The sequence below is a fragment of the Haliaeetus albicilla genome, chromosome 12 (assembly GCF_947461875.1).
Source record: "Haliaeetus albicilla chromosome 12, bHalAlb1.1, whole genome shotgun sequence".
Lineage (NCBI taxonomy): Eukaryota > Metazoa > Chordata > Aves > Accipitriformes > Accipitridae > Haliaeetus > Haliaeetus albicilla.
The window spans coordinates 20,236,062-20,262,925 of NC_091494.1; the positions used below are offsets into that span (position 1 = coordinate 20,236,062).

At 47.6% G+C, this 26,864-nt stretch overlaps 1 protein-coding gene across 3 annotated transcripts in view; it reads left to right on the plus strand.

Moving 5' to 3' along the window:
- NTRK3 (neurotrophic receptor tyrosine kinase 3) overlaps positions 1–26,864 on the plus strand; it is a 234,024-nt gene that overhangs the window by 53,103 nt on the left and 154,057 nt on the right. For all 3 annotated transcript variants that reach the window (XM_069798466.1, XM_069798467.1, XM_069798468.1), the window contains exons 4-11: positions 2,667–2,735; positions 10,134–10,291; positions 12,585–12,727; positions 13,350–13,491; positions 15,713–16,009; positions 19,487–19,510; positions 20,352–20,422; positions 22,187–22,289. In XM_069798466.1, the coding sequence (XP_069654567.1) occupies positions 2,667–2,735; positions 10,134–10,291; positions 12,585–12,727; positions 13,350–13,491; positions 15,713–16,009; positions 19,487–19,510; positions 20,352–20,422; positions 22,187–22,289 (1,007 nt within the window). The remainder of the gene's footprint in view (positions 1–2,666; positions 2,736–10,133; positions 10,292–12,584; positions 12,728–13,349; positions 13,492–15,712; positions 16,010–19,486; positions 19,511–20,351; positions 20,423–22,186; positions 22,290–26,864) is intronic.

Below are 26,864 nucleotides of genomic sequence, written 5' to 3' on the forward strand. Positions count from 1 at the left end.
AGGCGGGATGGATCTATTCTGGGGAGAAATCAGTGCTGTGCAGTGAGGTTTCTCTGTAGGAACTCTCTATCTTTTGCAGCAGCAGTCAGCAGATGTACCCTTTGTGTGTGGAAACCCAAACCTGACTTTTGGAGTTTTTGTGACTGAAATGGTGTATTTTTAATGTGTGTTTGTGTGCAGCCCCTTTCTGTCTCTGTGCTGAGATCAGGGACCTTTGCAAGAGTCCATTGCAAGGACCTTTCTGACATTTTAAACTGAGGTGTCTGTTTCCAATGACAAACACGTTTGTCCCTGTGTGTGTGTTCTGGCCAATCTGAAACAGAGCTGTTGGTCTGTGTTCCCCTGACCAGCCCTACAGAAGTTGATGGTCAGGTCGGTTTGGACACCGGCTTTGCCCTTTGAGAGCCGAGTCTCCTGCCAGATGTGTGCAAGTGAAGACCCATCTCCTCTTTGCCTAATACTTGCTGTGGTTTGTTGTCTGAGGGGAGGAGGTGGTAGGCGTTGGTTTCCAGGGACTGCAGGAGATGAGAAGCGGGGCACATCTGCCTGGCAAAGCTCCTTGCATTAGTGAGGATGTTTCCTTTCTCCATCTCTCTGTGTCCTAAATTGTAATAACATGATCATGCTATTTTTGATTCCCTTATTTGCGTGGAAAGCCTGTTGTTTTTTCTCTTCTCTTTCAGAATCCAATTTTCTCCTGACATTTCTGCCTAATGTAGCAAAACATGACCTTTGAGAAAGGACATTCCAGCAAGATTCACTCCCTCCTCTGCATCTCTGCCTCTCTCCCACATCTTGCTGTCTCTCATGCATCCCCCTTTACGCTTCCTTCTTCTCCCTGGCTTGGGGGAGGGAGTTTACTGTCTTGCTTTTCAGTAGCAGCGAGCTTCTCCTTCCCCTCCTACTTTTCATCTGTCTTTGCAAAGTTTCCAGGTGCTCAGTGCTCCGGGGTGGATAAAAGAGGGATTTTTGCAATATTTCTTTCTCCTCCTGCTTAGCTTCACCTGCTATTTTTGCCACCTTTCTAAACTTTAGTGGAGGCTGGAAGCAGTTTGTCTACAGCCGTAGGAATGGTGGGATCTTAGTCATGTGAAATGAGGTACCTGTGGTTTGCCATGGTTTCCACAGCGGGATAGTCTGATGTGAAGCTGAGCCAGAATTTAATGATGCAGCACTGTGCCATCATGGTGGTTGGGCTTATTTTTCTGCCAGGCTCGTGGAGAGCCTCTGGGATGATGGTTTGCTGTGTGAGCTGCAGCAGCTTCCCCACTCCTAATTGCAGAGTTTTGAGCTTTGCAGCATCGCTTGGTAGCAGGTGGGACAGGACCAGAGTTGTTTTTCCCTTGTTGGTCCCTGGGCTGTGCCCTCTGCATTTGTCCAATGTGTGTCTGCCCTTGCTGCAACCTGGTGTAAGGCAACAAATGAACCTCTCATCCCAAATCCTCATGCATCAGACCTGCACTGGCAGGAGCCTTTCCAGGATTTGCTCTCTTGGTTTTAGCATGTTTCTGCAAATCAAACAAGGATTGTGGGCTGAGCCCAGCACAGCTGGGCTGACTGCTGTCACTTCTGTGCCACCTTGTCCCATACCTCCTCTCTGGCCAGCTGAGGGTTTAATGAACCTCCAGGTGGTTCACTCTTTCCACTGAGCAAGGCAGAGGCAGGAGGACATCTGCAGCCTCGTGCTGAGCTGCCCTGCCTGCTCACAGCCCGCCTGGACACATTCAGCAAAGGATGCGAAACATCACCTCCTGTGTTTTCTGGAGGCCAGCATAGATATGGGAGGATTTGGGTTTCTGCCAGAGCTTGTGACCACCCATCCCTCTGCTCACCCCATGGGCTGGTTTCTCGGCTGGTGGCTCTAAGGCTGGCCAGGCGTCCCCAGCAAGGCTGCCCGCTACAGAAAGCATTTTATTACCATCTTCTCATGCCCTTAGAAACCTGAGGCTTTTCTCTTTCTGCTCACTCTGCCCCAAATGCATTTCTCCCTCTTGTTTTTACTTCGGTTGCTTTTACACTCTTTCATCCTCTCTGGCTTTCAGCTGAAAAGGTGATGTCTGCTGGGTTGCAAAGCTCTCCCAGGTAGATGAGGTTTATCTCTTTGCAAGTTTGGGCAGATGGAGAGAGGGATGGGGAGCTGTTGGCTGCTGTAGCAGTGGTACCTCTGGGTGCAATCAACACACAGCCATACCAGGACACTTCAAGCGCACAGCTACTGCAGATCATACGGTAACACCTTGGATAATCATTGTGCTGTCATTTGAACCTGGCTGTTACTATTTTTAATGTGAAGTTTGTACTTAATTTTCTGTTCAAGTTATGAAATTAGACTTGTTCTTTCTGCTTATGGTTGGTTGAGCTCCAGTTTCACGGGCAAGAATCAAACATATCTTGCTCTGTTTGTTTTTGTTTTTGTTTTTTTTCCCCTCAATGTTGCAGCAGGATATAAACCATTTTCCCCTTTGGGAAAAAAAAAAAAGTAAAATGAGAAACTTCCATTTGGGTTCGTCCTCATTAAAATCTCTCATTATGAAATCTAAACTAGGGTCCTAAACTGCTTGACAGCTTCCCCATTGAGGAGGATGATGAGCTCTGTGGAGGCGGTAGGGCCACATACAGGAGGAATTACTTACCGTGACTACTTTTTTTTTCTTGTTAATTTTCAGAGACCTCTCTGGGAACCGGCTCACTACTCTGTCATGGCAACTCTTCCAGACCCTGCGACTCTTTGAACTGTAAGTCCCGCCCTGGAGGTATCTCCTGGGAGAAGAGGGGAGGCTGAGAGGAGGAACAATTTCCAAATAGAGCTATTTTGAAGCCTGTGAATAATTACCTGAAACTCCAGTGGGCAGCACCATCCTTGGGAGGGTTTCCCTAGTATGGGAGCACCAGAGCAGAACTGCTTCTCTTTTAACTTCGCAGCAGCTGGCTAATTAATGTCAGGATGATGAACAAGTCATGCTTGGGGTAGTAAACGGTTGACTGACTCTGGGAACACATTAGAAACACTTTACTAGGCCAGATTTTGAATGAATCTTCTCAAATACTTGATCCTCATCTGTTGTAGGGTAGGGCTAACTGTTTTTCTTTAGCTGATGGACATGCTTTATAAGACACCCATGCTTTTTAGGTGAATGACTCCCTTGCTCTCTAGCAATCGAGGCACCTCCCAGCTCCGATGTGGATGAGATAGTGTCTCTCCTGGGGCTCTGGTGGCCTTCAGCCTGCTAAATTATTGATAGAGCATTCAGCACTGTGCTTGAAGAATAAGTGGACATGAAATCAATGGAGCGTTGCCCTGATGACCTGTTTTGTTGAATTTTAGAAATAGTTGTTTGGTGGGTATAAAAAAATATATATATGTAGGATTTGTCCCAGAGGATCCTGGGAAGCTCCATTCATCCTCACTGATGATCAATAGAGCTGTAAGCTAGAAGTGACTTATGAAAGAATAAAGACAGTCTTTCAAGTGGGAGTAAGTGTGTTATCACCGGTGTTACTGCAGTGTATTTTATTTCTGTCAAATTGTTAAATGAAAAATACTAATAGTGATATTAGAAAATAGAGAAACGCCCTTCTGATGGGGAATCTGGCTTGCAGAGTTAAAATGCTGAATTTGGAATTTGTCTCCTCGCTGATTACAGCTCTAAATATTTTTCAAGCCTGGCTCAGGTTTCAAGTTTAATAGCATGAGTCATTTGTATTCTTAGACCTTTACTTATTGTCATTGTACTGTCTGGCAAAACTCAGATTGATGGTTGTGACCCAAGAGTGGAGGAGCAAACGGGGCTGCAGTCCTGAGCTAGAGGCACTGGCGGGGCCTGGGGTAATGGCGAGCCTGCAGATTAATGGGAATACTTCCAACAGGGCTTGTTTTTATGTGGCTTTGTTTCATCTGGTCATATTATGTTTCTTCAGGCCTGTCCCAGGTCTGCCAGCCCAAGTCAGGCTCAAAAGACCAATACCAAGCACAAAGGGAATTGAGATGCTGCTGTTTGGGCAGCAAAGTGTACTTGTCCCCACCTGATGAAGAATACATCTGTGTTGTCCTGCTATGGTGATCCTAACAGGGAAGCTGGTGTGATTGGGTTGGCTTTGGCTGGTGTCAGTAGAGTCACTTGGGGCCAGAGCTCTGCAGCCTGGCAAACAGGAAGGTTTGAATTACTTGGCTCCAGGTGGGGCGGTGCTTAGGGTGGTTTTCTTGGAGATAACAAGCCCCAGTTGATGAAGGAAGTAATGCAGATAGAAATGTGGGAGATCGCAGGGCTGGTTGGTAGGAAGAAGTGACGGGGTGGGAAAGCAGCAGTGATGTGATGCATGGTGTCCACAGTGTCCCGTGGGGAGGCTTGGCACCACATGGGGCTGAAGACTGGGCCGGACCTCTCCTGCCATCATGCTGTGAAAGGGGTCTTGGCAAATGACCCTCTGGCACCAGCTTGTGATCAACTTAGACCTACAAATGTATGGGTCTGCAGGGTCTGGCTTGCTGTTGGCTGGGCTGGTCAAGTTTATTTTTTTCTGAAGAATTGCTTTGTCACTGGTGCTTCCTGACAAAAGTTCCCCTCTGGGCTCCTTTTCTGTAAGGACCCTCCATCCATGTGAACACAGGTAGGACGGTCAGTACCAGAATAACGTGACGATACTGTTCCCCAAAGCATGATGGGAGAGGGATGTTTTAGCTCATACCCACTGGGATGTCAGTGTTAATGGGGCAGGGGGATGTGCCTGCAGTGTCCTCCCTGGGGCCATGAAACTGTCCTGCTGGACTTTGCATTTGTTTGAGAGAAGACAGCGTGGAGGCAGACCCTGAGCTATGGGCTCTGAATAATCATTCATCTAAAGATGTTGGGAATTAAGTTAAAGACGTATGTTATCTACTGTGAGGTTGTCATGGTCCTGAGTACTAGAAGGATGGGACCTGTTGATGAGGAAAAGCAAATCTCCAAGATTGGGAGAAATTAGTAATGGATGCACAAAAGTGGGAAATATTGTATTTTTTTTAGAAATGCAGAGGATGGGTGAGTAGAAGACAGTTTTTTGGCACACTGAGCTCCAAGAAGGCTTCCAGAATCTGGGAAGGAGACAGAATACATGGCCCACATAAAGTGAGTGTGAAGCACTGGTGAAAGCTAGAAAGGGAGTTGCAGACTGACATCAGCCAAGGACTTGAAGCTGAGCCAAACGTCTCGGGAAAGGAAGAAAGTGGTAAGCAGCAGAGACTGATGCAGAGGCAGCAAGCCTGAGGAAGGCAGGCTGAACAGCAGCACTTGTGCATGGCTGTGGAGAGACCAGAAGACCCCAGGGACACAGAGGTGCTGGCAAGAGTCTGCTCTTCTCAACAGGGTTAGGTCTACGGGGAGGTCTGGTGGGCCAAGCGGGTGCAGGTCTGCAGTCGTTCACCAGAGGCACCTCCTATTGCGTACCAGTGCCCCAGTGCTACCAAGTGATCATGGATCCAGAGGGAGGATAGTCATCAAAGGCAAAACCGTGACTTGCAACGAGGCAGCTCGGAGCAGTGGAGCATGCGGGGAGGGAAGTGATGGGAGGATTGTCTCCAGGAGAGTGTTGGGAGGAGAGAAACTACAACTGATGTGACATGGAGATTGCCAGAGAACATGAGACCTGACAAAGCCACTCACAGTGAACACAGGATGAAAGAACTGGTGACTAATGTGAAGATCATGCCATGCTATGAGACCAGGCAGGTGGATGGGAACTTGGGGCTTGAAACAGCTGCCTGGCTGCATTCAAGGCATCTCAAGCTCTGGGAGATGGTATTGCTTTAAAACAGAGTTTCTTTTCTTGTTCGGCAGAGCTGAGCTTTTCCCCTGCTGACTCACTGAAGAAGGGATGGCAAAAATGAGGCACACTTCCAAAGAATATTATCTCTTTCTCTTCCTGGCCAGAAGCAAGGCTTGGAATGGTTTCCAGTAACTCCAGCCCTAATTCCCACAGCACAGGCTGACCTTGACTGGCGAGGCTCAAGCTAATGCGTGCACAGCTCTCCTAAGTCTGAAGCTGAGTGTGCACAGGGAAGCATCTGACACATGCAACAGCTCATAAACATCGGACTTAGAGCCTTTCTTATCCAGAAGTCACAGCTGGTTTCCTCTGTCATGTCCTTGGCTTCCTTTGTCATGTCCTCAGAGAGCTTAGGGCTGACATTTCAAGAAATTCCTTCCCGGAAAGACCTAAGACTCTGGATCCAATTACATCTTTAGCTGTATAAAACCTTGTAGTCCTGAACATCTTGCTGCTCTGCCCGGCCCATCAGCATTTCTAATACCAGCAGTCCCTGCCAGCTTGCCCTGCAGTAGATTTCTGCAATGCTATAGCAAGAGGCTTTGGTGGGGATGGGGCACAGCAGCATCTCCGTTAATGTTGAGTCCAACTTAACATCATCTGTGCCTCTAGCTTAAAAACTTATTGCCGCCAACAGTCACACTAATAGAGTTGTAGCTAGACAGTGGATACTTCCCTGCTCTCTGCATTAGCTAATCCAGCCGTCAGACGCCACGCGTCGCTCCCTGTCTGAGTTCTTCCCTTTCTATTCCATCCCTTTCTGGCAGGGATTTGGAAATAACAGTTCTGGCTGGACCGCCAAGAGAAGCCCTGGTTCTGGGAAATAAATAGAAATGAAAAAGAAAAATAGATTTTGTTCTCTCTCTGCTGGGTGCTCTTTGTTTCTCAAGCTTAGGGAAGCGGTCTCAGTCCCGAGGTAGGAGAGTGTTTTAATTGCAAGGGTATGAAACCTTGGCAGCAGTTTTATGTGAATCAAAACAGACAGGAGAAGCATGGCAAGGATCTCCACGGCCCTCTGAGAGGCTTTAGCAGCAGACAGCTTTGTTTTAGCTGTGGGGAGGCATGGGGCAGGGCGTGTGTCTCATTTAGCTGCCTAGCCTGAAAAAAAAATCTGTTCTGTTTATGCGTGAAGTCCTCTCTGTCCCAGTATGTACTGGGATGCTGATGGCATCCCTCTCCCACACTGGTCCACCCTGGTGTAGGTTGTCCAGGCAGTTTGGGAGGCAGTGGGTACAGCTTTCTGTGGGGAGCAAAGCTGGGCTCAGCCAGGCACTTTCAGCATCGCTGTCTCTGAAGAGTTGACTTGGTGCCCGCATTGCTCTAGGGTTTCAACTCTGTCATTGTCCCCTTGAATGACAGTGCAGGGCTTGATTGTCCCAGTTTTCCTCAGTTCCAAACACAAGCCCTGCCGTGTGCCCGCTTCATGAAGGAGCTGTGCCCAGAGCACACCCTGCTGCAAGCCTCTGCTTTGCCTGGGGCTGGTGGATAGCTCTGGCTTGTGTGGAGGTTTGGTCCCTTTTTGTGCCAACTCCTCCACGCAGAGAACAGCTCTGCTTGTGCAGAGAGAGCCCAGCTCACTTGTGGCTGTGGTACTTGCTATTTCTCACAGGCATTTTCAGTTTTAACGAGGCCTTCAGAAGGTGTGGGAGTGTGCACGGCTCCTGAGCGCCTGTAACCAAGCGATGCTTTGGCAACATTTCCAGGCTAAGGCTACGTGCGAAAAATGCCCTTTGGGTTTACTTGTCCTCTCCGGGAGTAAGCTGTGCTGGATTCGTCTCACGAGAAGGAGCCCCTGGCTTTAATTCTCATTGTGGTGCTGCTGCACCCATTAAGCACGTGGCAGCACTGAAGACCTCTTGGCTGTCCTGCTGTGCCTTTCAGCACCAGTTTTTGTTCTTCCCGCTGTGATGGGAGATGTCTCTGCAGCACATGGTGATGTCTTCTGGCCTGACAGTGGGTTTTGGCCAAAGGGCACCTTGTGGTCCTTGAGGTGCTCCTCCTCCTTGCAGAGAAGGGAAGGTGCATTTATCTCGGCAAGCAGAGGGTCATAGGTAGTGGAGATGTGTTACAGAAGTTGTGGGAAGAAGAGCTAGAAGGAGCTGCAGCGTCTAATGATCCCTGCAATGGATGTGGTCTGAGGAGAGAAAGGGAGGTCCAGGTTTTTGGGCAGGTGCAGGACAGTGTGAGCATGGAAATCCCCACCCACGTCTCTGGAGAACTGGCTGGCAGGGCAGGCACCAAGCAAGGAGGGAGGGCATCTCCTGCAGGTCAAGAGCACTTTTGCAATGTGTGTTAAGGAAAATGGGCGTACACATCTGGGTCCCTTTCACCCGCAGTGCCATGCCACGTGCTGGTGGCACTCGGCACATCCAGCTGGTGATGGGAGTTAATTTGTGCAAAAGGCCCCGTGGGGGTTTCGATTAGAGCAAGTTTACACCACTGATGTTGGGGCAGGTCATGAGCAAGTTCTGCCCTGAAGCCTGCCGCTCCTGCATTATTCATGGGCCTTCGTGAATTAGCAATGGGCTAGAAAGGCTGCTGTCTATTACTTACAGAGCTGCCCTTAAGTGCTAGGGCAGCGGCTGTCCCTAGCAGCCTCGTTTCATGGGAGTATTTGCAGTGGAGCAGAATTTCTCCCCTGTTGCCTCTGAGCTTCCCCAGCTCCCTGCTGGGTCCCAGGTTGCAAGTCCGGTTACCCAATCTGAAGTTAGCTAAGTCCATGGCTCTTATCCACATGCCATACCATGACGTTGGGACAATCCTGAGGAGAACGTGGCTGTGCTGAAGAGTACCATGCAGTACCCATCATAGCACGCAGGGAATGCCTCGTAACTCGAATCCCACAAAGTCACTGCACTAATCTGCGCTGGCCTGTTAAATTTAGTGCTTTGGCCTTTGAGTTGCTTGTCTGAGCCTTGTACCTGTGTTGCAAAGGTTTATGTACTTTTGACGGGAAAGAAATGAACTAAGGAAAAGCCACAGAGTGAAGTTTAACTCGGTGTTTGTTCTAAAAAAAAAAAAACCCAAGGTCAGATGGCATCTTGTTCTATAAAAAGATTCAAAGTGGCATCATTAGGGTTCAGGTTTAACACACTTGTGTGCTACCAGAAGATCCCTTCTCCTCCTCCTCCTCCTCCTTTTGCAGTACTGTATTGACAAAATAGCACCTGCATATGTTTGGAAGGTTGTTTCTAAATCCTGTTGGTTGGTGGAATTAATTTTGTAAAAGCAAGCACAAATGTTGCAGTAACACATGGAACAGACCAGAAAAACAGTTTCTCTGGTGTGACAGAGTGATTTAGGCAACCTGTGAAGCAATGGTTTGACCTTTGGAGATGCCCTTCTGCTTTGGGGTGACTGAGCTCACCTTTTGCAGTGCTGGCTCCTCTGCTCCCTACTTTCTCCTGCTTCATGGTTACCTGGGGAGATATTTTGTTTGTTCAGGCTGTATCTGCTGTTTTGCTCAAGTTATTGTTGCAACCCACGTTGGTAACAGTCTGTCCTCACTGAGCACTGGGCTCTCGTCTCTGCTGGGACCTGCCCTCCTCACATCTCCACAGAGAGCTGCAGGGCTTTAAAAATGTAAATGAAATGGTTAATAGGTTGGAAAATCAATTATAATAAACATTCCTGGTATATAAACTATGTGTAAGTGTGTTTTAAATGAAGTACATTAAAGGCAGTGTTTTTTTCCATTTCTCCTGGCCAGGTCAGCAGGGTCTCAGTGCAGTGCTGTTTGATTTGATTAAAATGCATGATACCCTGCACATTAGCTTGTGTCCAGGGTCACCAGGAGGCTGTGTTCATTCAAGGTACTTGCGAGAAGAGCTGCCAGCTTCACAGGGCACTTGTGGGGGCTAGAGGTGCGCTTTGCCCAGCAGGGTCTTGGAGCCCCACTGAAGTGGGCTTTGAAGATGTGAATCAATATTTTAGGGCAGCATGGAGCTGCCTGCTCCTTTGCTGAGGGATGAATGTTTTGGGTGTCTGGATGACTGTGGTACCGAGCTGCAGATGTGCAGATCTTGTGATGAAAGCCGTTGCATGTATCCATGTGCTGCCCTGGGAGATGTAAAACCTTGTGTGTGTGTGTGTGAAGGAGACTGTGTGAACGTGTGGATGTGTAACCTCTGTCTCTCTGGAGGCGGAAGAGACATGAATAACGAGTGCCAGAAGATCCCAGGCAGATAACACAGAGGAGATTCTCTCTTAGCTCTGAAGGGCCCCTTGCATCTGCACGGTGGCTGTCCTCCTCAGGGAGCCTGGAGCCAGGCGATGGTCCCACTCATCCTTCCCCACCCCACCATCCTTTCTCATGCTCTCTCTGCCCGTAGGAGACTAGAGAGGAACCTTTTTAACTGCAGCTGCGACATCCGCTGGATCCAGCTCTGGCAGGAGAAGGGCGAGGCGAACCTGCAGTACCAGGAGCTCTACTGCATGAACATGGACGCAGCCATCATCCCTTTGCAGGAGATGAACATCACCCAGTGTGGTAAGGACTCCTGGGGCTGGGCACGAGGGAGGCCAGGAGGGTGCTGGGAGGGAGTCCAGTCCTATCTGGTTCAACCATTTGCTTGGGGAACCTGGTGTAGCAGAATCCCACCATGTGGTCAAGAATGAGATGATTGAAGCTGATTGGAGTAGTTTATGGATTAAAAATAGACTATCTAGGTAATGTGGGGCTGCTGTTTCTGTGTGTGTGAAGGTATTGGGTGATTTGGGGCTGTTGTTGGGTGATTGTCATGCTGTTGCTTGACAAAGTGTCTGTGATGAGTCTATGTGGTGTCTTGAAAAGAGATATGTTTCATGTTGCTCTTCCTCTGTCTAATAAATCCTAGAAACAGCATATTGTTAAAAGACATTGCTACTGTATCTTTCGTAATTACTCTTAGGAAATACATGTCTCTATTCATTTTGTTTTGTTTTATTTTTTCAATTGAAAGCCCATATCGGTAGGGAAGAAGCAGGAGTGACTTTATATCTCTTTCTGTTTCCTGCTGATGTTTAAAAGAGTCCAGTGGCCCCAGGAGCAACATGAGGCATGTTCAATAGTTATCCCATTTTCCTTCACCTTGTTCGCACATCAGCTGCCTGTTCGGTGTCAGTTTTTGCTCTGCTCTTGCCATTACTGGCAAGCATCCCTTGCAGAGTAAGGGGAAGGAGGTGTACCTTCAGCAGAACAATTAAACTGTCTATATGCAAGCAGCTGTCAAACTCATGGGCTGAAAAAAGGAGGAAAACCAGAGGTTTTCTTCTTCTGATGATTGTCCTCTGTTCTAGGAATTCAGGTTTGCTTCTTGTAGCAGTAGTAGACAAACAGCACGCACATTTGGATTTGCATGACTTCTCCCCCCCCCCCCCCCCCGCCCCCAAGTTCACGATGTCCCTTTATTAAGCTCTGGAAATTGGCCAAAGCGTGCCTGCACGTGGATGAACAAAAAAGATTTGAGAGAGTGCTGTAATTTCCTCCCAACATGGGAAGAATAATCTGCAAGGATTAGAGGGGAAAAAAAATCCTTAGGGATCAGGGACAGGGAGTAGAGTTGACTCCATCAATGGTGGTATTAGACTCTAGGGGACAGCAGGGTACTGATTTGGGAACACGAATGTGCTGGTGTGCAGGGTGAGCACCTCCTCTGACCTGGAAGGGCAGGGAGCCACATTGATCTGCTTTCCTCCAGAGGAGAGTCTTTCTGTTCAGGCATTAAGATGACTCAAGGGATGTTGTAACAACACCCCATTTGTCTTTGTCCTTTGGTGCTGAGGGCTGGCGTGACTTGGTGTGGCCATGTGTGATACTACCTCAACCTGGAGAGACGATATGTGTCCCTCCCATGTCCCTCTCCACTGATTCCTGCTACCTATGCAGCTTTGCCAGGCCTTGACCACTGCCTCCTTTCTTCTGGCATCCCCCAAATCAGTACAATGTTGCTTCCCTCTTGGTGTCACTCCTTGATGGCAATGACAGGAGGTGTATCCCCATCTGTGGCTCTGGGTTGGCGTGATGATGCTGCTGCCCTATGATGGCAGGGGACCATGGCTCCGTTCTCCCCTGCCCTGCCTACCCCGTTTGACTCTACGAACAACCCAGAAAGCCTCCTCTATGCAAGAAGGCTATTTGCCCTTCCTCTTGCAACCAGCGTTGTTTTGTTTTATGTTGCAAGGATATTTGGCGCCTGTGGCTGCAAGTAAGGAAGTGGTGTAAATCAGAGCCACCATAAATCAGTGAATCTCTCTGCCACCACCAAGGAAGAACAAGGGCACCTTTTATTAGGAGAGCTGCAGTTAATATGAGGACACATCCTTGGTCATCTTCTCTTGATTGTTATAAATTAGGGGGACATTTTTCCTCAGCTGGAGTGCTAGGTGCTCTGTGCACCTTCCCCTGGAGGTGGGAACACTTTGGATCCTCTCCCAGCAGACACAGCTTTCCTATCCCAGGTGACGGCTCTCAAGAGCAGCTTCTGTGGGAGTAGAAGAGATGGGGATGGGGATTGTGTGAAGGGAAGCGCAGCCAGAGCTGGACACCAGCTTTTGGATTCAAGTGTGATGGGAAGGTCTGTTCAGCTGGCACATCTCCAGTGTCTACGTTTCCCCCTATCTCCAATACCCCTCCTTCACTTGGTAAGGTGAGGCCATGCTGTTGCCTCCTGCTACTTATCCCAGGGTGCTGGAGGCTGATTTGGGAAACAGCTTGGTGGGATCTGGGTCCACACATGTGTCCTGTGGCTGACTATAGCAAACGCTGCTCCACACCTGAGCGCTTTGGTGTATGGCTCTCCTAGACCTCCCTGAGATCAGTGTGAGCCATGTGAACCTGACAGTGCGAGAAGGGGAGAACGCCGTCATCACCTGCAATGGCTCAGGCTCGCCGCTGCCCGATGTCGACTGGACGGTGGCTGATCTCCACTCCATCAACACACACCAGGTAGGGGCCACAGCACCTCAGTGCTGCCTGCGCCTGATGTGGCAAGGGCAAGACGGCTGCCATGTGTTCCCCAGGTCTGTGCACGCAGGGCAGAGGGTCAGGTAGATGGTGGAAACTGCTATAAGAAATGTGAAATGGTTGTATCCAAAGGAAAATTGAGGCCGTACCCTATCCACATGAGAACCTGGCAACTACCTGAAAGCAGCAAAACCTTCCCTCTGTATGGCTGGAAACTGAAGATGAGATAGCTTCATATCTCAGTGCTCCCTAATTGAATTAACTCATGTCTCCTCTGATGAAACTACCTGTTTACAGGGGTGTCTGAAATAACTGTAGCTGAAATAGGCAGCTAAACAAGCTTTTCTAGAGGCAAGCCGTGTTTATCAGTGCTACAATGCTGTGGGTCTCCCCCTCCCAGTAATTCCTCTTACAAGATGTGGTTTCCTCACTTAATCAAGCGAGGAAACACCTCTCTGCACCCAGGTCCTAGCTGTCCTTGGATTTTAGAGACCTTCTCACATCTTATGTGGAAAGTGTGATCCTCATCTTCTGGCCACAGTAGCGGGGAGGAGAGGAGCCACCAGACACTGATTTCTGTCTGTATTTCTCTCTGGGATTTTAGACCAACCTCAACTGGACCAATGTTCATGCCATCAATTTGACCTTGGTGAATGTCACCAGTGAGGACAACGGGTTCCTGCTTACCTGCATTGCCGAGAATGTGGTGGGGATGAGCAATGCCAGCGTGCTGCTCACTGTCTACTGTAAGTAGCAGTGGAGAGACCTTGACAATATAGAGGCTGGAGGGCTGCCCTGGGAACCATTTGAATGCATGACCACTTGCTACCTTTGACATACCGGTTTTGTGCATGAGGATTAGGAGCTGAACACAGGGAGGAGGAGGTGCATCCTTGCACAATTCCCTCTTAAGCATCAATATTTTTGCTTTCCTGCTGCTTCCATTAGTGTAGAAATGAGCACTAGAGTAGGGGAGGAGCAGCAGTGCCACACCGGTGGTGGACATCTCTCCAACCATCTCTTGGAAGATCCAGCAGAGTAAGGAAAAGCTGTAAAGGCACTAAAACTCTGTTTACAAACACGGAGTTGCTTGCCCTGATGCTTTGTGGGAGGTTAAATGTCACCCTTGCTAAAGCCAGTGTAAATCTTGCCTCTGATATCAGGGATGCTAGTGCTTCCTCCCAGATCTGTTCCTACAAAGTTAAACTGCAAATGCCATGTAAACATGCACATGTCAAATTTCAACAGTTCACTTTTAGCTGCAAGTAGCTAAACTTTCTTGTGCTTTCTAATATAACTTAGCACAAACCTGACCTTAAGAGGAAGTTTACACAGCTTTGTGCTCTCAAGCAGCTGAGATTTACTATATGTTGCTGTGTCTGTAATATTTGCCCTTACTCTGTAGTTTGAAAATCTGTCTCCCACCCCCAGCCTTGCCAGGTAGAGCAGAGACCTATGCATGATTCTGGCTAGTCTTGGTGAACTCACGCACATTGCATGTCCAGTGCAGTGCAGAACCCTTGGGGTCCTGTAGACAAAGCAGTCACAAGGGATAGGAAAAAGAAGAGCAGATGCTTGACTGCTTTCATCTTCTTCCCAGTAAGTACTATTGATGGATTGAAGAATAGAGGTAATCAAAGCTCAGATCAGCTCAGAGGTGATTGGTCAGCAGGCAGGTGTTTTTTGCACTGCATTGTAGCGTCTTTTCATCCACACCTTAAACAGCACCATGCTGATGCCTGTTTTCACCCATGTAATCCTCTAAGCTGCTGACAGTTTCTGCTACCCGTGCTTTTATTGCCCAGTCCCATCACTCAGGCTGTAATTGCACGCTGAAAAGATCTGGGTTTGTGCGTGTAGGTGGCTGCCTGTTTTGAATCCTCCTTGCCAGGAAGATGTGAACAAGCCACATGCAGATCTAGGCTTGCAAGTGAAAGGAGGTGGCTGGGACATGGCTGTGTGGTTCAGGGTAACTGATGCTGGCGGGAGAATGTCGCTCAGCTCTAACCAGCTCTGCACCTTTTTCTCTTCTACTACCTTCACTGCCTGAAAAATTCACTGTCTTTTTTTCCAAAAGATGGGCAAAAGTTGGTGCATTGTTTTTTGTTCCTTGTGGATGCCCCATGGATTGTCTTTGAAGTTGGATGGTACCAGAAAAAGGAGAGTTCTAGGGAAGACCTTCATCTTTTTGTGTCCTTTGTCTTTGCACAAAACTCTATTCTTCTAGTTCAGACCTTGCCAGCCTTGGGGTTTGGGACCTTACATATAGGTGTTGTAAACGGGGTTTCAGAAGCGATGGCAGAGCAACATTTGAATTCTTGGGGTGTCCCAGCGGGAAGACAATGCATATGCAATAAATTGCATGTGGAGTCCTGCTTTTCTTTTCCCTCTCCCACTCTACTCCCCTTAATTAAAACACCCCTGGAGGGTGTTCGGCGGGTGAGCAGTCCTTTGGGATATTCAGGCAGTCAAAACCCCCAAGGACAGGCAGTCGCTGAGGGATGTTTGCTTCCACAGCTATGCAATCCAAAATTGCTCAGTGTGACTGGAGAGCTCCCATGGGCACCTTGCGCACGTGTAATGTAACAGTGCTCGTTGTGGTGTCCTCCTTAACGGGGACAGGCAGCCTCCTCGTGATCCCTTGAGGGAAGGAGAGCAGCAGTTAGTGTGTGGACTGGGCAACTCTAAGCTTAATTGTTTCTGGGCTGGTGAAAGGACCATCCCTGTTGGTAATTTGTACCCCTGTTGAGAAGCCGAAGAGAGCTGGCTATGGTTCAGGTCCTCCTTCCGGGGAGCGTGGAGTGGTTCTTGTGACTTAGTGCTGCTTATTTGCAGAAATCCATGGGGAAAATGGAAGGAACAAGGGATTTTGGAGGTTGCGTTTTCAATAATCTTAATTTCCATGGTGCGCGGAGACATGATGTGGGTGGAGGTGTGCTGTGAGCCTGCCATGTTTTTGTCTGCTAGATCCCCCTCGCATCCTAACTCTGGAGGAGCCTGTGCTACACCTGGAGCACTGCATTGCATTTGCAGTGCATGGGAACCCAGCTCCCACCCTTCACTGGCTGCACAATGGCCAAGTCCTCCGGGAGACAGAGATCATCCACATGGAGTTTTACCAACAAGGGGAAGTATCTGAGGGTTGCCTGCTCTTCAACAAACCCACTCACTACAATAATGGCAACTACACGATTGTGGCCACCAACCAGCTGGGCTCAGCCAACCAAACCATCAAAGGACACTTCCTTGAAAAACCCTTTCCAGGTAGGATATCAGTTTATCTCATTCGTGTTGCTTGCAATCCAAAGGTCTTACTGTGGTCCCACCAGTAATTCTCACGCCTAGACAAGGCCTTGGCAACCCAAGTTGGCCTTTGTCTGAGCAGCAGGTTGGAAGAGGTGACCTCTGGAGAGGCCTCTTCTGACCAGTATCATTCTCTTACTCAAGTGTGCTTTGGTGTAATAACAACTCTTTAATGCAGAGAGACACACTAACTGGTTTAGATATTTTTGTTGTGTAACATATTGCAGTGTATTTCTTTTTAAGCTCTTTAGGGATTTCAGTGGGAATGGGATGCAAGTTTGGTCAATTATTTTGGATCTCCTCTGGGGTCCCCCAAAGAGGTTGCCTGCTTTTTTTTTCAGAGAAAGTATTCTTCTATATGATTGCTAGTTATAAGCTAAAGAATGGAAAGCCCTTTGAAGTGATGCAGCTCTTCCCTTTTTCTTCTAGCATGCATTTGCAAAACGATTAAAGCTGGATGCAGCAGTGTCAGGATTGTTTTCCTTCTGAATATGACGTGCACTTCCAGAATGACAGGTCTACAAAAGATGCGACGGCTCAGTTAGTTGCTTTGCATCAGTTTGTTGGGACTTCTTAACTGATTGTTTGGAATTCCCCGTTGTACTCCATAGTGATTCAGGGCTTAACTGGAAAAAAAAAAAAAAAAAAAAAAAAAAAGGCATTTGAGGACATGAAGATGCAGCTCTGGGGAGTGCAGTAGAGACTTTTTCAGTGACCTGTCTGCTTTATAGGAGTGTGGAGGGTCTTGGTCTGCTCTCTGGCATTGAAACGCCACGCTGGCCATCATGGAGTTAAGACCTGTGCATGCTGCTGCCTTCAGGAATGATGGCATGAGAAAGTGGCAGCTCTAAATTGGCCCCTGCAGCCCAAGAAAATCCAGCAAAATAGGGCGTTCGCTAAATATAGAAAAATACCAACAGTACTCTCATTTATTATTTATATCACACCATATACGCACACAGAGTTTTCCCGCAGGTCAAATATTGTAAATGTAACCCCAAATCTCTGCCTTGAAGATCTGATATGGATGGGAGTGGAAAATTTGTATTTTGGCTTCAAGGATGATGCCCTGTTTGGCTATCTGACCTATTTATGTTTCCTTCTGTCAGGGCAGAAGAGCAGCTTACCAAATGTAGGTGGGTGAGGAGAGGCGCACAGGTTTGCAGTCTCAGCTCTGTCAGGTCCCACCTTTGTGACTCAATTTCCCCATCTGTGAAATGGGGACAGCTCTTAAGTAGGTGCCGGACCTCCAGAAAAGGGGGCAGATCTGTTCAGGAGAGCTGATTTTGGAAATGGATCTGAGCTGTGCTGTGATGTGGGAAGGCACGTTGATGTTTGAAGAGCCTCTTGTGTCAGAGGCTCTGGGAGAATGGGATTGTGTGAAATATATGCAAAATATTGCCCTTGTGAATGCATCTTCACCCACGCCTTGTGTGTGTTGTTGGTGTGGAGTATTTACTGACCCTGAACCATCTCTCAGCATGAACTGAACCATTTCTTTTATTTCTTCTGATCCAAAGTCCCAAGCCGTTCCTCACCCTGGCAGACCCTGTCAGCCCAATGCAGGATGTAATTTACTTTCCTTGAAGTTCGTTGTTCCGTCCACTGCCACAGCTGACATTAACACTCAATGCAGCTGACGTTTATAATTTCCCATTTGAAGGTAGATTCCTCCAGAAAATGTCACAAATTGAAGGTTCCCCATTGTGGTTCATTCAAGAAGCTTATTGCCTATAGCTATTCACACCTGCAAGGGTTTTGCTGTCACTATGCAGGATGAGATTATTAGTCTTAATTAATTAATGAAAGTGTAGTGCCTGGAAGACTTCCTATCAGCATAGAGAAGGACCTGTGACCATGTTTTTTTAGAAACCCCTGGTCTGCAACCTCTCGTTGGTCCTGTGCCAGATTGTGCTTCCCAGGTTGGGAGGAGAAAGGTACTGTTAGAAGCTGGGTGGGAGCTGGGACACGTGCCCCATGCTATATCCTGCTTCTCTGTGATGTTGTGGCTCTAGGAGCCAGGGCAGTGGCTCCCAGGACAGATTTGTGTTACATCCTAATAAAAATCTCATCGTGTGTTGACACTGACATCTCTACCATAGGCTATCATCTCCTTATTTAATCCACAAAGGCTAATGTACCTATCTCTCCCATGAAGAGTGTTCAGTTCTTCGGGAACTTCTCACAAAACTCAAGTTGGCTGAAATTTCTTGGCTGTGTTTTGTACTTTGAAAAATAGGGTTTAGTGGGAAAAACTTTTTGTGGGTTTCTGTTGAATTTGCTTGGTCCAGTAGAGAAAAATGGAAAGGGGAAAATGTAGAGGCAGCATGAGTTTTACGACTAGCCTCTGTCTGCTTCAATAGGGAAAGAAAAAAAAGTCTCCAAATGAAATATTTCTTTCTCTTTTTTTTTTTTCTTTTTTTTTTTTTCCCCTCCCGTCTTGCTAGAAAAAGCCAAGGAAAGCTACTCTTCTGCTTGACTTGAAACAAAAATATTTTTTCAGTTTTTTTCCCCTGGTTTGGAAAGCTGTGTTTGTCATCCAGGGGTTGTTTTACGCTTCCCTTCCAAACCTCACCCATACTTCAGCGTGAACATTTCAGCGTCCTTCCAGGAGCCCTCTGCCAGCAAAGCTGTGTAAACTCCAGTTAATATTGGGCTCAATTTCTTACATGGGCGAGTGAATTGAAAGCTGATGTTATTCTCATGCTATGTAAACTGAGTGTCACCGAGAGCTTTAGACCTCATCGTCTGGGGCCTCAGCCGCCTTCGGAGCTGAAGGAGCTTTGCTGAATAGACTGCAGCAGTCAAAAGGCTGACAGCAGGGACTGGCATGGCTGTCTCAGGCAAGAGGCAGCTCTAGGACAGCCACAGCCTCCATGTCCAGTTCGGATGCTATTAGCTTTTACGAGTCGCTCATGAAAAGTTGATCAGAGGAGGTCTCCTCTAACCCGCTGCCCCAAGCTGGGCTCGTCTTCCTGGGAGCTGGTCCTCATCCTTGTAGGACTTTCTCCTTGGGTGAACCCTGCCATGCAAGGCAAAATCTGCTTCTCTCCCCTTCACCTCCATCCTGCTGAGGCCCGTGTGTCCGTTGAGCTTTGCTCACCTGCTGAAAGCAGGATTGTTTAATGACCATTCAAAAGTTTGGTTAGCATGCTGCTAATTGTTCTCCATTCTGGCCTTGCAGAAGCATCCCTCCCCTCCTGTTTCACCCAAGGTCCTGCACAGTTACCCCTGTGCTCTCCTCTGTGACCTCCAGCACGTCCTGCTGGCACATGCACTGCAATTTCCAGTTACAGTTGCCCAACAAGACAAATATGAAAAGTTGGTTTCCTGCGCTCTTTGGGGTCGTGGAGTGTGTTTGAGGTGGGTTGGGAATGAGACCACTCTTCCTTTGCTGTACTGCTAACTGTGTTGCTTCTCTCTTTGTACTTTCCACAGAGAGTACGGACAACTTTGTCTCAAGTAAGTGTCTCCTTGCCCTTTGCATACTGTGGGTGTTTTGTTGTTGTGGTTCCCCCTGCCCTTCTGTGACTTACATGCTCCTGGAGAAAAAATCAGGAAGCCAAAAGCAAGTTGGTGGAGGTTGCACAAAGCCCTGGCTTCCCCATGTATAAGCAAAATGGCTGGGGAGCTTTTGATCAGCTGGGTAATCTCTAGAGCCCAGGAGATGCTCACTTCCCTCTAGTGATGTCCTGAAGAAGGTCCTTTAGTGGAAATGATGGTCGGTTGTGGTGTAGCAGAAGGGGTCTTAACTAGGTGCAGGCTGGCCAGTCCCCAAAGCAGTTGTGTGTCGTGGCCCATTTACAACATGCTTTCTAGTGTGGGTGGGGGTGAGAAGCAGGACTTAAATTCTGTAGTGTTTCCTCAACAGATTCTTCCCTTCTTCCTCTCTGTCCCTACCTGCTCCCCTCCAAAAAACATCTAAGTAACTGTTCCTTTGGATCAAGTTCTGCTGGAGTTAGTCTTGTGTTTTAACCCTACTTAGCCCAGTAGATTTCCAAAAACTCTAGGAGATAGCTCAGCAGTGGAGGCTACCCACCCTGGAACACCAGGCAACCAAATGTTTCTCATTTGTAAGGTTGGAGTGACATCAGTGTTGTCCTGGTCTGTGTTTTCTCTGCTGATGTGCACAGGGAACTCTCTGATGGTTGATTTTGGTGCCTTCTGAAATAGGGAGTTGCAGCCTCTGTTAGGGGTGAACTGGATCTTTTTAGGTCAGGCACTGCCACTGGGGATGTGCAGGTGCCTTGGAAGTCCCATGGGAGCCATGATGAATATTCTGTCTTTGGTGTTTTGGTTTCAGTCGGTGATTATGAAGTGAGTCCCACCCCACCCATCACTGTGACCCACAAACCAGAGGAGGACACTTTTGGGGTAAGTCCTTTCCTCTTCTCTACAGAACTGTTTTGCATGCATTTCTTGTTATTGATGACTCAGTATTTACATTTTGGTGCTGTTTTGAGATGTTTGCAAGGAAAATCTCTTCCTTTATGACTCAAGACAACAATCAGAAGTATTTTGTGGCTTGTGTCAGGCAAGTAAAATACTGACATGTACCATCTGAGCCTCTTGGGTCTGCAGTGTGGAACCAGGGAGCTCTTTGAAAATAAGGCATCCTGTGAAGTTGCTGCTGGCAGGGTCAGAAATTCTCACTCTAAAAAAGTAGCACCCAGAGAACAAACAAACAGGCAATAGTGTGTTTCATACTATTATTGAGCTGTTAAGTTTAGCCCTGTGAGGGACTTGGATTTAGCTTGGTTCAGTTTTGTCAATGCCAGTTTGCCCTCCCTCCTGCTCTGCAGGGTGTGCCAAAAAAGAAAAAGGAAAGAAAGCCTACGGCTTATCAGGTCTCACCATTGTCTTTCTTCTGCAGAATCCAAGTAGAAAAAGAAAAAAAAAATTATGTATAAGTATTGGGGAAGAAAATTAGCATGTTACACAATTGCTCTAATTCTGTGAAAGTGTTAAGATCTTGAAACCCACCAGATGTTAACAGAATGAACAAAACTCAATCCACCTTGCCAACTGAAAATCTCCTATAACTGAAGCGAAAGGTTTGAACGGTGAGACTGGAGTAATAATGTGCACCGATTATTAAATATAAAGCGCAGAAAACAAGCTGGGCGATGAAAATACAGCATGGTAAAATAAAAAATTTAAAAATATTGTAGCTAATGTATTAAGGGCAGGGAAAAGGGTTGTGAAATGAAATTACTTTTTCTTGGTTAAATGACGTGTTTTCTATTATAGCAGAATACAGTTTTGTAAAAGGAAGTGAAGTCTAAATGCATCACAAGACCCAGTACAGGAGAACAATTGGGCCAATGCCAAAGAAATTGTTGTTTACATCAATGCAATAAAAGTATCTTGAGCAAAGGCTTGAAGGAATAAATATTCATAAATATTAAAATAAGCCTGGGACTGTAAACCCTTTAGGGCAAGGAGGTTTTCTTTCCTCTAGTTTTACACTGACACAGTGGAACAACAGTTCCAGTGAAGGACTTTGGATGCTGTTGTAGTATAAATATTTACTACTAAAAATTACGATAAATAGGGAACCATTAGAGGCTTTAGGAAAACCAAATGTTTTTTGGGAAAAAAACCCAGTTCTGCTTAATTTCTTCTGTTTTCCTTTTGTGGTGTGTTATTTTCCCTCATTCTTTGTCCTGAGGGATGTTTGGATGGAGACAGAGTTGCTCTTTCTAAAGAATTTTCTGCTGCTCCTGTGCGTTCCTAGCTCAGGTTAGTATAGCTTTAGCGTTGTGATGTCATGGCAAAGTGGCGATGTTGGGAATGGAGGCTCACGATGTGGTGCAGTGAAGGGAGATCCCAGGCATTGGAGCAGAGGTCCTCCTTCCCCGCAGATAAATGGAGTGAGAAGCTGGGGAGAACTGGCGCCAGAACAGCAATTGCTGATAGGAAGATCCCAGACCTCCCAGTCCTGCAAACAGCCTGTGATGCTTCCAAGCTGTGCCAGGGCCCTTTGCTTTAGCTTGTGTTTTCCTCCACAGCTGATATCCACAGGGTTGCAGCAGATGGTATGAGCCTACAGGAAGGTTAACTGGGCAAGGAGGTGCTGTATTTCCAATCTAGACTCCTAAATTCCTCTGTCTTGACTCTAAGGCTTTTTCCTTTCAGGTTTCCATAGCGGTTGGGCTGGCAGCTTTTGCTTGTGTCCTCTTGGTCGTCCTCTTTATTATGATCAACAAGTATGGCCGGCGGTCCAAGTTTGGGATGAAAGGTACGTGCAATCACTTTCCTCTAGCAGGAGGCACCTTCCAGGATTGCCCGGCTCTTATAGCACACGTGGAAAGGTGTTGTGATTTTATTCCTACGTTGTCAGTATTGGTGCAAAGCCTTCTAAAGAGAATGTTGTCCAGCCCTCTTCTGTTTGTTGGGAGAGTAACGGAGATATACAGGCTCATGGTTCTCACCTGTATGTGCTTCTGCTGGGCAGAAGTATGCGTATGTTTTCCTTATCAGTACATAACTGCATGTACAGGTTGCCTGGAAGAGCTTTGAGCCTGCTCCTTCCAGCCGCGTGTTGAGGGAGTTGTATTCAGGGGAGCATGTTCTTGGATGAAATCTTTTTTTGCAGACTTGATGCATGGGTTTCCCTTTGCGTCGCACTGGGTGCAGAGTGCAGGATGCAAACGGGGAACAGAAGGATGTGAAATTGGTTTGGGTTCTGTTGGAAAGGCAGATGCACTCATTCTGTGCCTGTCTGTGAATGGGGACCGAGATGCTGCTATAAGTCTGTAAGGTCCACGCTGGGAAATCAATTGCTGACCTGTCTTTCAGCAGTGTGGAGGATCTTTCTGCTGCCTCTCTGTTGGAAGGCTTGCTCCTTTGTGTCATGAATAACCACTTTAGGAGCTATTTCAAGTGTCTTTGGTAGTGATTGGAAAGCGAGAAGGCGTCTGATGTTTGCCAGGCAGAACTGGTCTCTCTGTCCTACCAACAGAAGCACTTTGATGCGGTAGAGCTAATGCCAGAAGAAAGTAGATGACTCTGTGCCACCTGCTTTTTGTGACTCTGCTAGTATCTCCAGTTGGGCAGTGTTGGTGGTGCCCAGTGAAGGTTGGAGGAAGAGCCTTCATGTGACAAAGTAGTTCCCAGCCTAACTGGTGGTTCATGCATACCCTGTTTGAAGCCAGGCTTTGACAAACATGAGCTTCTTCTGAGGCTCCTGAGTCTTGCAGGGCAGGTTGATAGGTTTGGGAATGTTTCTTGTGCTTGCCTAGGGCTTGCTTTGCTTTACGGAGACGTTTCCTGAGTGGGTCCAGATGGGATTCTGGCTGGAGTTTCCCCTATGCATCCTATGGAGACAGAAGACAGGACATTTAATTAAATAGCGAATCTTCTACACCAACTTAGCAATATTTAGTCCATATGTCCAATGATAAGAACCATCTGGTAGGGTGTACTGACTGGTGGGTGGAGCAGAGGAATGGAAGACATGGTTCCTGGGATCAATTCCCAGCTCTTCTACTGACTCAGTGTCCGTAGGCAATTAGCTGTCTTAACCTCTGTCTCTGCTTTAATTTCCCCATCTGTAAAATTGGGATGATGTTATGTGCCTTCTGGAGGGATTTGTCAGAACCCTTTAGAAGTGCTTGGGCATCTGCCACTGATGGGGCTTAGAGATACAAATATAAAAAGGAAAAGTAACTTCTGACCCTAGCAGAAGAATCAAAGAGGAGCGAACCTTATGTGTGTAACCTGTCTTGGTGAACACATGTACGTATATGTTCAGAGGTGTTTGGATAAGTGTTTTAGTGGATATTTTGCATTCCTAGAGACCAGAGGGGTGCTGTGATGGGTCTTTGTGTGTGCAGTTTTTGGGACGCAAAAATGTTTAGCTAGAAGAACCTGCTTTCCTCCTCATTGTGCTGTATTTCTTCCAGTTCTGATATGAAACCGCAACCCTGCAAAGTTTCTAAAAGTTTTATTAATGACATTGCTTGGAGAGATGGAGTTGACAAATTAAATACATCTTTAAAACCAGGGTGATAGCTCTTTAACGAGTCACAACTGTCATAGGCACCACCATGGGCATCCTACTCATACTGCCTAAACTTTGCTCCCCGTTGGAGGCTGCAGGTCCTCCTGCACTGTGGACAGTCTCCCTAGCACATGGCCTTACCTGCTCTGAGCCTCCTGCTTTTCCCCAGCACCTCTTCTGCCCACACTTTTGTCTTTAGCCATAGCGCCATTGTCAACTGCTATGCCACCAGGCTTTGCCTCTTTAGCCTGTATCTCCCTTCTTTGCATTAGGCTTGCTACCAAACCTCACCACTTTTTCATCCACAACACAAATGCAACTCTTTCATTCACTTGCAGTGGCTGAGATGTCTGGTGGTACCCTGGTGATGGTCTAACCTGGTGGCTGTAGCTGACTTATTTCTCACCCCCACAAGAAATGTCACAGTCCCCTCCATGCTCTCCAAAATGCAGTTTCTAAGCTCTCTTTCCTTGCTGCTCTGCAGGTCCATGAGTCCAGAGCCTTGCTTTCTCCTTGGGTTTCTTTGGGGTTTCAGCTGAGCTGTTGCAGATCGTTCCAATCTGGCAGCGGTACCTTGAAGCTTGTGTTTGTCCTGTGTGTGCTGGGTGTCTCTTTCCCTGGTGTGTCCTCTTTCACTATGGGCTGCTTTCCTTTCCTGCTTCCTGTTCATGGAGTGATGCCCTTGTCCAAATCATCAAATCACTTTACTGAGTGGTCCTGAGCTGCTTTTCCAGGGGTTCACGTACAGGTTCTACCTTATTCTGACACCCTGTATGGGACAGTGCAGCTGGCAACCACCTCCAAATCTCCTTTAGCTGGCACTTTCCTCTGGGTCCCTCATTATCAGCTAATTCTTGGGCTGGAGCCATCCTGTATGGCACCCAGCATGTTATCATTTACTAAGAAGAAAAATCCAAACCTTGAGTCTTTTCTGGAAAGTGCATCATTCCCTGAATCAGGAGCTGTTTGTCGCCAGCTGATATGTTGCCACTTGTTGTTGAAATCCCAGCTTGGCAGGCCTGCAGGAGCAGGTTTTTCCTGTTGTTTTTGTCACGGACGCAGAACATTGTGTGCTTGTGTTGGACACGTTACCCAAACCACCTCGTGAGTCTCTCTGAGCACATCGTTTTCCTTCTGCGTCTCCTAGTGTTCAGCCAGATGGTTTATCTCCTAGAGAGAAAGAGGTGAAGTTGGACTGACAAGGCTGGATGTCACGTTGGGCTGGAAAGTCCCCCTGGGCCAGCCTGCTGGGTTGACCACCAGTCTTAAAGTGGACTAATGGGCTTCCAAGAGTCCAACATCCCAGCTGCCTTTGCTGAAAAGAAAGTCACTGTGTCTTGGGGCACATGTGCTGGGGGAGGACTATGGGAGGATGGTGTGTCCACATTTGTCCTCTTCTGGCTGGTAGCACACCCTCAGAGCATTGCACAAGGGTCCTGGCAGAGCTGCTGCTCTGGTTACGACCCGGCTACTGATACAGCCAACAGCTAAGTGGTGGAAAAGCCTGCTCTGCCAAGCGTGCCGTCAATGGGCTGGAGCGGTGGCATCAACAAAAGCTCCTTGTGGAGGGGGCTCTGACGTGCTGTGCTCCCGGCTCCTTGGTGTCCCTTGGCTGAGCTCGCAGAGGCTGGCTCTGTGCCATCCCCCTTGCCTTCCCCTGCTCCCTCTGGAGAGGGCATTCATTAACATGGGATGGCAGAGGTCATATCCCCTTTCTGGCTGCCTGTCAACTTTGGCTCCTGTAGCTGGGGGGGAGACGGGGCGGCCTGAAGCAGCTGGAGGAGTGCTTGGGGGATCACCAGAGCTGGGGTGATGGAGGTGGCAGGGAAAAGGCAAAGTGCCTTTTTGTGAAACGTGGTGTTACATGGGCAACATGGAGGCAGCGGAGGGGAAACCATCGGGAAAAGTGAAAGTAACAACTGAGACACACTGAAGTTGCAGGCTTGGGTTGCAACCACTTGCTGAAGGGCGATGTATCCAGAGGGGGAGCTGAGATGCTTTATAAAGCCTTGTGTTAGTGTGGGAAGAAGAATAGGATCTTACAGGGCAAGAAATTGTGAGTCGGGGCCCTTTGGTTTACCGCTGTGTCCCAGGGGAGTGGGTTTTACAGGTGGGGTAGGGTTCATGGGAGTAAGGAGCCCGGCATCCCACGCTCAGTTGTCACTTGCTCTGGCTCTGGCCTCGGCATCCCGCATTCCCTGACCACCCGCTGGAGGTGGAGGGTTTTACACCTCACCTTCTGGGGTCAGGCTTGTCACCGCAAGTCTCGTAAACCTGTGTCTTCCGATCAAAGTTTAATCCCAGCAGATGACAGGAAATGAAATTTCATAATATAATAAAAAAGCCACACACAAGTCCCGGGACTAACAAAAATGAAATTTCATAAGCCAGTAATAACGGCACAGAAAAGTCCTGGGACTAACAAAATGTTCAGATGGCACAGTGATGGAGGCTGTGGAAATGCTTAGGTTGATGGACTGAAATATATGTTCCTTTTGCTTGTTTTCTGTTACATTTGCAAGTGCTTATAGATAAAGAGCCTGTGCTCATGTGTATTTGTGTGATGTGATGTATTCCTGGTGCTGTACAACTTAAAAAACCCAAACAAACAAACAAAAACCAAAAAAAACCCCAACCCCAAAAACCCCACCAAAAAACCAACCACCACCAAAAAAACCCCAAACTGAGTTTGCTGAGATATGGGGAGAAAGATGCTAGAGAAAATCCAGAGACAAGAGCACTTGCCGCTTTGCTGAGATGAACTATTTTCCAGGCTCTGAGATTAAAAACTACTTGCATTCTCCAAATGAG